The sequence below is a fragment of the Fukomys damarensis genome, unplaced genomic scaffold (genome assembly GCF_012274545.1).
Source record: "Fukomys damarensis isolate Sample0158 unplaced genomic scaffold, DMR_v1.0_HiC HiC_scaffold_13, whole genome shotgun sequence".
NCBI classification, from domain to species: Eukaryota; Metazoa; Chordata; class Mammalia; order Rodentia; family Bathyergidae; genus Fukomys; species Fukomys damarensis.
The window spans coordinates 6,311,350-6,322,005 of record NW_022900925.1 but is presented as its reverse complement, the minus strand read 5'-3'; the positions used below and the strand labels follow the sequence as shown (position 1 = coordinate 6,322,005).

The 10,656-nt window shown below is 41.8% G+C and overlaps 1 protein-coding gene across 2 annotated transcripts in view; it reads left to right on the top strand.

The window, feature by feature from the left end:
• Dnah9 (dynein axonemal heavy chain 9) overlaps positions 1 to 10,656 on the top strand; it is a 331,965-nt gene that overhangs the window by 79,553 nt on the left and 241,756 nt on the right. For both annotated transcript variants that reach the window (XM_010615004.2, XM_033762784.1), the window contains one exon: positions 8,280 to 9,150. In XM_010615004.2, the coding sequence (XP_010613306.1) occupies positions 8,280 to 9,150 (871 nt within the window). The remainder of the gene's footprint in view (positions 1 to 8,279; positions 9,151 to 10,656) is intronic.

The following is a 10,656-nucleotide window of genomic DNA, read 5'->3' as shown; positions in this document are numbered from 1 at the left end:
GCGGGGGGGGGGCGTCGTGTGGGTGTTTCAAGGGCGCCCACGCGGCTACCTTCCTTCCTGGGTCTGTTGTCGTGCAGGCCGGGAGCTCGCGCGCACGCCGCCGGGTGATCGCAGGCAGGCAGGCAGGCAGGCAGCTGAACCATTCAGATATTCTGATCAGAGTAAGGTGGAATCTCGATATAGAATTAGGGTTAGGGAAGACAACGTAGGGGAAACACTTGAAACCACAGGCACAGACAAAAACTTCCTACAAAGGACTCCAAAAGCAGAGGGAAGACTATCAAGAATCAGCAAATGGGACTACATCAAATTTAAAAGGTTCTCCTAGCAAAGAAAACAACACGACTGAAGAGACAATGCACTGAATGGAAGAAAACATTTACAAGTTAATCTTCTGATAGAGAAGATTCATATATAGCACAAATAACTCAAAAAGTTAATACTAATAAAACAATGAACCCAAATGAAAAGTGGACAAGTTAACAAGATATGACTCAAGAGAATTTCAACTAGGCAAAAAGGTTTATGAAAAAATTTTCAACACCATCAGAAAAATGCCAATTAAACCTCTTTTCCTCCAAACATTGTGGTCTGCTAGTTGCTGTTGGTTTTCCTGTTGAGTTTTTGCCATGTACTCTTTCAGCAGATGAAGCCTAGTTCAGTCTTCCCTTCCACTTTGGCCCCTTGGTTAGAACATGGACCTAATGCAGCAGAGTCCTATCATGACCTGTATAGCAGGATCAAATACTTTCCCTTTTAAAAACCTAGAAGTTTTCTGTAACAGCTTTACATGTGGTAATTATGACAAAGATTATGCTAAACCTTCAGCATTCCAAGTTCTCACAGACTTATGTTCCCTTGGTTTAAAACAAATGGCAGATGAAATTTTTAAATAATATGTGAAGGCATTTTGGTAGCCTAAGGGAAGGATTGTTTAGGCGAAGGTTTATGGAAAGGGTTTTGTCTGTGCTTGTTGATGGGATACCCCCCTACTTGTTATGATAGCTCTCCACATAATCAAAGCAGCCGTGAGATGGACACCATCTCGTGTGCCCATGGGGCACACACACCAGGACCTGTCCCTCAGAGCTCCTCCCCTGGTGCCCTACTCAACAGCAAGGGCTTCAGTCCACAGGGCAAGCTGGCTCTGTACCCTCCTGCCCCAGCTCTGTGACTTGTTTTCCATTTCCAAGAGCTGAGTTTCTTGCTGAGTCTCCTCCACAGTTTTTGGGAGATAGACTTAGAAATCTCCAAATGGACAATCTCCCATGTAAGGAGTGAGGAAATTTTCCATTTTCAAAAGTTACTAACCAACAGAAATCTTAAGGCAATAAACCAAAGTAAAAGAAATGACAGCTGTACTGTGAAGCGACGTGACATAATGATTAGATAGACTCTAGTTCAGGCTGCCAGGGTCCCGTTTCAGGTCTACCATTCATGCCCACATCCTGGCAAGTTGTTACTTACTACTTACTACGTTTGTGCTTTGGTTTCCTCATCTGTAAAACCCAGATGAAAGAGTATCCATCTCATAGGTTTCTGTTAGGATTAGGCAATTCCTGATAGTGTTAAACTCTGCACCTGGCATGATGGTGTCCCGGTATGCTAGCAGTAATCAAGATTTAGCACTGAAATTCTCACACCTAGGAAAGCCCCTCTGTTCTAGGCAAACTGAGGTGGCTAGTCTTCCATCTCATTTTTAAAATTTTTATTTTTAATTGGTAGGTGGTAATTACACATCTTTATGGGACACAGTGTGATATTTGTTTACATTTTATGTAATAATCAACTCAGGATATTGAATCATCTCAGACATTGGTCATTTCTTTGTGATGAGAAAATTCAAAAACTTTTAGCTGTTTTGGATTAGATTATGTACTGTACTGTTCACTGCACTCCCCCTTCTGTGTAAGTTAGTCTCAAAACAGATTCCTCATTTCTTACCAGCCTTTGTACCCATGAACCAATCTGTCCCCACACCTCTCTCTCCTTCGCCTTCAGGAAGAGCCTTTTACTATGGTTCATCCATAGAAAAACAATTCAGTAGCTGCCACCTTCACAAGCACTGTCCTTAGAGCTACAAGGAACAAGATGTGTATGTTAAGACACAGGACAGGATGGTGTGTAACAGTTAAACAAAACAAGTGACTTTAACCTAAAGCATATCTAAGCCATCTGGTAGCACATTAGAGCCACATGAGGAGATTTAAAAACTTTCAGTGTCAGTCCTGCTCTGCACATGAACTAAATTAGCCTCTCGGGGTAAGGCCTGTGTGCCAGTGTTTTATAAACCCCTATGGATGTTTCCCTCCTGGGTGTCAGGTTTGAAAACCACTACCCTTAAGGGCAGTGACTGGTTTTCTTTTAAGTCATAGTAGCAGGGCATGGAAAGCTGAAGGAATCTGTATCCTAGAATAACTGCCTTAGGAGCTGTGCCCTGTTCCAAAGAAGCAGCTGTTGCCTAAAACGTTTGTGGAAATCATTCATTTAGGGGCTATTCTTTTGGAGTGTGAGGCATTTTTTTAAACTATCCTTTGGTCATGTAATTGAATTTTCAAAACTGAGAGCTGATCCTGCAGAGACAATACTGGTAAGAGAGATGGGTTCTCGAGCCACTGAGAATTAACCACAGCCACATCAATGGCAGCAGCCATAGAAAGCATGTGTTTATATCAACTGTCTTTTTTTTTTAATTTTCAAAAGAATTTCACAAATGCTTGGAGACGTCTAAGACTGCTTGCAAGGAAGTGACACCTGTGTGCTTTCTTATGTCTGTTAGAAAACTGATACCCTTATTCATTGTTACATTGTATATGTATAGATCAGATGTTGGGATTTATTTTATTTTACTTTTATTTGATTGCTAAATGCATATTTTTTCTTTCTTAGCACTTGTAATTCTCTGCTGGCTATGAGAATATTGCTACTCTTAGCTGGGCTTTCCAAATTCACATCTGTTAATTTAACATGCAGATGAATCTTTGGAAGATAATGCTTTGAAAAGAACTGCTCACAGCAGTGTGGAAAACCAAACGATACTGCAATTTTGTTGTATTTCTCTTCTTGTCAAGAAAGCCATCAGGACTAGAGCAGAGTTGTGCATTTATTTCTAAAGGGATCTCAGTGGGTGTCAACTCATGAGTTTTGTTTTGTGTCTTACTTTGGTATGCATGAGCATTTGAAATATGTAGGTACTATGAATGCACTGGTTCTGTCCCTTTTAGGCCATTATGAATTTCTAAACTGCAGACCTTGGTGCATTGCTCTATGAACACAAGTTTCTGCGCCTGGTTGGATTACCTAGGTCAAGCTCAACTTGTAATGTTCTTGTTTTTGAGAAAGAAAAAGAAAATGCCTTTTAGGCCTTTACAGCCTGACAGGTGCTGTGGGAATTCAGGTTACTTGAGTAAGGTTCCCTCTTCATATCCAACTCAGATTTTATTTCCTCCTTTAGTTCTTGAAGTTATAGCAGCACATTCTTCCCTGAGTTCTCACACTTCACAGTAATTGACTGCACTACCAAATGAGGTTCAATAATTTTTGACTTCTCTTGAAACTGTGAACTAATTCTCCTCAAGTGAAAGGGGTGCTTCTGGAGGTATTCTCTTCTTTAGTCTTTCTGACGTTCAGCACAGTTTACCTGACCTTGAGGAATGTTAAGGAATGTTGCCATGATACAGAGTCTAACATCAAGACCAAGTGATGTAGGGATTTCTGAAAACAATCTGACCCTCTGAAGTCTAGCTCAACAGAAGCCGCTTGTGTTTTTAGCTAGCAATCAGATACTATACATGGGCTGGAGAGGCCTTGTTGAAGGCCCCTCTCACTGGGAGCTGTCCTCTAGAGAAAATGAGACCTTCTAAATGGCCCAGCAAAGCAGAACAGATGACTGGAGGGCTTTGGTCCCACTTGCACAGTATCTGTGGTCTCCTCTAGAGCTGAAGAGCTATATTAGTCATGCAGGGATATATCAGTATCCTAAGGCAAGTTATTGCTTCAGCTTTATCCTGTTCTTCCAGTTAATCTCACTTAGTCACATGATTTAGATTTTCCTAGGAGTAGATGAGGCTGTGGTCTTAACAGTGGAGTTAGCAAAAACGGATGCAGGTGCCAGGACTTTTGATATAGTATACACTCTCTGACTTCAAGGATTCATAGCCTCAAAATCCATTTGCAAAAAATGAGTAAAAAGATGTAGACACCGGGGAGGCAGTTTACATACCCTGTGGAAGATAGAGCTTGAGACAATGGCAAGTAAGAACCGTTGGGGGGAAAAGAAAGGAGCAGAGTGAAGATATTCTGGGCAAAGGAAACAGCACATATAATGACACCTAAGCTGAAAATGTAAGAAACATCTGGATTACTGCAGGTTTATTGTGGCCAGGAGGGAGGTAAGAATGGAGAGGTCCAAGTATCAAGTATAACCACGATCAATCACTGAAAAGTCACTGAGGAGCACAAAATTTATATGCTCCTCCACTTACAGCTGGGTTACATCCTGACAACCCCGTTGTAAGCTGAAATATAATTAAAAATGTGTTTAAGACATGCAACCTAACACCATAGTTTAACAACACAGTACAATGTAGAGTATCAGCTTTTCCTCTCATGATGACAGCATACTGGATTCCATGACTGACTGAGGCTGTCTGGCCTCATGAGAAAGTATAAGACTGTGTATCTCACCAGCGTGGGAGAAAATCAACATTCACAATTCAAAACACAGTTCCACTGAAGGTGTATTGCATTTGCATCATTCTGTCATCAAAAAATCATAAGGCAAACAATTGTTAAGTCAGGAACATGTCTGAAACATAAATCCTACCTTCTCATGGCCATGGACAATGGGATAAAATAAGAAAGATTCAAGATGAGATATTTAATGGACAGAGATCACAACAGTACAGGTGCAAAGTGTGAAGGCCCTCTCTAAGCAGTGACAGCACAGAGAGAGGAAATTCAATTTGAGGAATATTTAGGAAAGAGAGTCAGGAGAACTAAATGAAGATGGAAAATGAGAGTGAAAGAGTTGAAGATGATTTCCTGTCTTTTTTTTCAGCTTTAATTGAGTTTATTGATACATTTTAGGGATACAGCACAGTTACATTCATTGTTGGGATCTTGTACCTCTACATGACAAGTCTTGATTCTCATTTTTTCCCCTTACCTCTGCCCTCCCTTCACCCCCTCCTCCCCTCCCCATCTACAAACACTTTATTTTCATCTTTTCATTATCTCACATTTTTATCTTTTCCCTTATTACCCTTCCCCTACCCATCCCACCTTCCCTACACCTTTAGCTCCTTTCTTCCCATTTCTAAATGTCAGTAATCTTATTAGGTTCCTGTCTTGAAGCATGAACCCACAAGTAGAAGCAGGTAAGGTAAGCACTACTTACAAAGATGGGCAGGCGCACATTATGAAGGACAAGGACCACAAGTTCAGAGCTGGGTATGTTGAGCTTTATGTACCTAGGGGGTATTAAGCAAAAGTGTGCCACCCTTCATCCCATATGAAGATATAGTACTGAGGTTAACTAGCTTCCCAAGAATCAGGAAAGTCACCCCCCTCCTCGGGTTCATGTTTGATTGAGGCTTGAATCAATAATCTTTCCACAACTGCACACACAATCACCTTATTTCCATTTTTCTTAATTATAGCTTTATTCGTGCAGATTTACCAGACATTTCTTTTTTCAATCAAAAATGCTCTTGGTATTATTATTTCACTTTCAAAGACTCATTACATCCCTTTGCCTCCTGTAAGTTTCTTGTTCTTAAACTGTATCATTCTCTCTGGGTTTGAAGAACTGCTTCACGTTTATTAAGCTCATGAATCAGGTATATGAGTATCCCAACAATTTGCCCTACAGTCTTGAAATGGAAGGGGGCCCCTATTCTTATATCTAAAAGTGCCTTCCAGCTTAGGCTAAATTAGTTTTCATACATGTTCAGCTACAGGAAATGACTGTCCGCAGAGTTAAACAATGAACAAAAAGTATGCCACAGGGTAGATGGAATTTGCGGTAGGCTTGACAAATGCTCCCCTCCTCCAAATATTTGGGGAACCAACATTGACTTAAGGCTATTCATATGTGATGGGGAAAGAATTGTTAGCAAGCATTTAACATCTGTGTGCACACCACATACTGTGATAGCTCATATCTTATCTAATAAGTTATTCTTGAATTGCACTCTATTAATAAATTAAACAAAATGTGGGCTTTTTGAGTTGCTTAAATTTTATAGATCTTATGCTAACAATGAGAGGCTGATTTCACATTCTAAGTTTGTTCTAGTCAAGATGAAAAGGACCTACACCAACAATCAATCTCTGAAGGTGAGGAATAAAAAGAATGACAGCTTATTTGGTCATCCTCCTTCTTGCTGGGTCGTTTGCCATGAAGATGTTCCCTTTATTTCCATCTGGTCCATCATTTACTGCTTCCTGTAGGGTAGAAAGCACATTGCCTACATAGAGAGACAACAGTCTTCAACTCAGAAACTCCAGCCTTGTATTCTGTTCGGAAATAACCCAGAGTGAGGAATAGCACTGACCTGCAAGTGATGTTCAGTTTCATTCTCTTGCAGTGTAGAACTACAACTGTAGTCCATAAGCCCAAAACTGATCTAGATGGAACAAGCAGAAATTAAACAAACATAACAAGCGTCAAAGTTAATCTGACACTAATTTAATGGTATGCATAACTGTTACTGTGTTGCATGGTAATTAGGTGTAGCAGTTCAGGTGAATAACTGTAATTAAGATAACTTTCCACCCATGTAGACAACCGAAAGAAAGCCAGTTCAAAAAGGCATTTGTATGTCATTTTCTTTCTTCTTTCCTCCCCTCCATGTTCTACCAGCAAACATGCACAGAAATAGAAACACAAACATGCTATAGACAGGAGGAAATCGACAACTCTGACATCACTCATTTCTTTTCAACGTTCCCCTTGAAGATGAGCCCTACGGTGCCCTGTTCTGACTATGAGAGAGCACACTATCCTCAAGTCATGGTAACCCCAATATCTACCCTCAGTATGCACAGAAACAAGTAAACCTGAGTATGGGGATGAGGAGAGTGAGAAGGGAGGACTATGGGAGACCCCTTGAACATCCAGGTTATGCTAAAATGTTATCTGGCCACGTGGGCTCTCTTGCATGTAGAGTTCTCATCTTGGGGGAAAGGAGGGGCCGGGAGTGTATGCCTTCTGGGGGAGCAGTGTAAAGTGTTAACAACACAAGGATCAGAAGCCGTGTCTAAATGGATGTGTGTCTTGAGCATTGGAGAGAAAGGAATGAGGAAACACAAACTGAAACTGTAAAGCTAGATATAATGCTTAGTCTACTCCATTGAAGACCTATCGGCTACCCTGGGATGTTGGAGAGAGAAAAGTGGATGTTAGCAGACAGGGAGATCAGGGCCAGCTTAAAGGAGAGTCTTATGATGAGAAGCCAGGCTTGAAGCCCACAGTGAAGGAAAAATGACTGAGATTATTTAAGGTTTTGTTTAGGGTTTTGTACTCAGTCTTTATGGCCACTGACAAAGTCCCCCAAGCCACAGCACCACCGCCTGGTACTGATGCAGACCATCAGCATGAGGCTTTCCTAGGAAACAGGACACCTCCCTGGCACATCAGAATCACCAGGGGAGTTTGGAACATGCTCTATCCTGGATCCTAATCCAAATGATTCTAGTTTAAGTGGTCTGGACAAGTGTCTAGTCACAGAAAACTTTAAAGCTCCCAGAAGATTCTTACATGAAACCAGGGCTGAGAGCCATAACCCCAGTGGGAGCAACGCAAGAGTGGATTAGACTTGGCCTTCTACATGTGGCTCCCTCTCTAAAACACTGCTTTCTTGGCAGGGGCTTCGGCTCTCCACTTCTGTATGAATGTGGCAGTGCCATTTTGTGTCCACTGGAATCCCAGGAGCTAAATGAAGGGCTGAGTGTAACAGGGGCTTGAATAAGAGGGTGCTACTTTCTACACCTGGGGGGTATACTTGGAAATTAGAAGATAAGAAGGATATTTCATTACCTTCTCAGATGTAAAGAAAAGAGCCAAGGATTGTGTTCCTCTTGGCTTGCTCTTCCTCCAAGTCTCCATATCAATGTATCTTGACTGTCTTTTCTTCCCAGGATTAGAGGCTTTAGTGAAAGCCACCACTCTTCTGTGGAAATACTTAGTAGCTCATACAGGTTTCTACTGGAGTTACCTTGGTGGATTCTGGGACCTGTGTGCTGTGCTCACCAAGGGAACACATTGTGTTTTGTAGGTTTGACACCATCGCTCCTTATCAAATCCTGGATGTGAGGCACATCGAAATCCAGTGGATGGAATCCACCATGGCCTCCATCTCTGAGTCTGCTGGCTTGTTTGAAGTCAATGTCCCTGACTACAAGCAACTAAAGAAGTGCAGAAAGGAGGCCTGTCAGCTGAAGGACCTGTGGGACACCATTGGCATGGTGACCTCCAGCATCCACGCCTGGGAAACCACCACGTGGAGGGACATCAATGTGGAAGCCATGGACGCGGAATGCAAAAGGTTTGCCCGGCATATCCGTAACCTCGACAAGGAGGTCAGGGCCTGGGATGCCTTCGTGGGCCTGGAAAGAACTGTGTTAAACACCCTAACCTCCCTGCGGGCAGTAGGTGAGCTGCAGAATCCGGCCATCCGGGAGCGACACTGGAAGCAGCTAATGCGGGCCACGGGTGTGAGCTTTACCATGGACAAAGACACCACCCTGGCCCACCTTCTGCAGCTCCAGTTACACCTCTTTGAGGATGAAGTCCGGGGCATCGTGGACAGAGCTGTGAAGGAGATGGGGATGGAAAAGGTCTTACGGGAGCTGCAGAGCACCTGGGCCGGTATGGAATTCGCGTATGAGCCCCACCCACGGACCCATGTCCCCCTTTTGAAGTCTGATGAGAACCTCATCGAAGTTTTAGAGGACAATCAGGTCCAACTTCAGAACCTGATGATGTCCAAGTATGTCGCTTTTTTCCTGGAGGAAGTGTCAGGCTGGCAGAAGAAGCTGTCCACTGCCGATGCCGTTATCTCTATCTGGTTTGAGGTGCAGCGCACCTGGTCTCACCTGGAAAGCATATTCATTGCATCTGAAGATATCCGTGCTCAGCTGCCCCAGGTACTTGCTAGGGAAATCCTGTTCTATTCTCTGATCCAGGTCCAAGGAAGCTCCCCTAGCTTCTATACTGTCTGGATTTTCCCCTTTTCTATTTCCCTGCTTTGGCTTCACGTAAGGGCACCTCTCAGAAATCCTGATCTTATCCAACACCTAAAGTCGGGCAGAGGAAAAGCACACCAACCAGTTTGTCCTCCGAAGGGTGAAGAAATGCATTTGTCTTTATCTTAAGTGCACAAAAGTGAAGGAAATAGAAACTATTAGCAACTGCTGCTTGTGATAGGCTCTTCATTGGCTCCTTCCTAGAGCATTAAGATGTAAGTACTAACTGAGCCTTTTCCATTAGTCCTGTTTCCAGGCAAATGCAAGTTGCTTCTCAGCAGTGAGTCATTCTGTAAAGCTCTGGCCTGTGCCAACACACTAAATACCACCTCTCAGCTACACACCAAACAATGGATATGCCTAATACATGTGTTATTCTCATTATTACCTTTCCTATGTTTGAATGCCCCCTCCAATTAGTTCTAATAAATGTGCCATTATCTAACCCCTCTCTCAATGGACTCTAATTCTTTTCAATTTTTTCAGTCTTCTGGATCCATTCAGTACAGCAAGTTCATTGCTTACAAATTAGCTTAATTCTAAAATGTCACAGGTTTTCGAGACCTTGTTTAGTAATTAAAGTACTGTCCATCACACCAGCACAGATTTCCAGTTCATCCCACAACAGCGTATTTAGAGTAACGATGTAGATTAAAGGTTGTATATCCAAAATGAAAAATAAGAGGAACAATTCCATTTTAGCAATTATGATTAAGGTGAACTGAATAAACCACCATTTATTTATCTCAAATGCCAGCTGTTGAAGAAGAGCAAGCTTAATTAGAAGCCATCAAGGACATAGGTGGAGGCTTCAGTAGAGACATTAAGGAGACTTTTAAGAATTTTTTATTAAAAATATTGAAGAATTTAGTATCTAAACAGTTCCATGGGTTTGTCTACAAGACATTCATTTCATCTGTATTAGCAATACAGCAGAAATTTTTCAAAAGTGTAATAAAATCAGTCATAACCTTACCCCTTAGTCACTGTTTTCATTCATTATAACTATTTTACAACTCTGTTCATGGATATACATATTTTAACATAATTGTAGTCGGTGTAATTATAATTTTCCATTCAGTTATTTTTATTTGAACATCCATGACAGATATTTTCAATACTTCCACAACCTTGATATGGTTTCATTTTGATGGAAGCAAAACACCTCATCAAGAAATTATAATTTACTTTCCCCAGCCCTCTTATTTTAAAAAATCATCTTGGGAGGCAGTTGTAGACCAAAAAGGGCAAGGGCAGAAGGTCTGGGATGAAGGCCCTAAATCTCCTATCTGCGGCTGTGGGACCTTAGGCAAGTCACTCATCCTCTTGTGGTTTTGTAGCAACAACATATGCTTTTATTTTTTGTGGGAGTCTTTTGTTTGTTTGTTTGTTTCTTTTCTTTTCTTT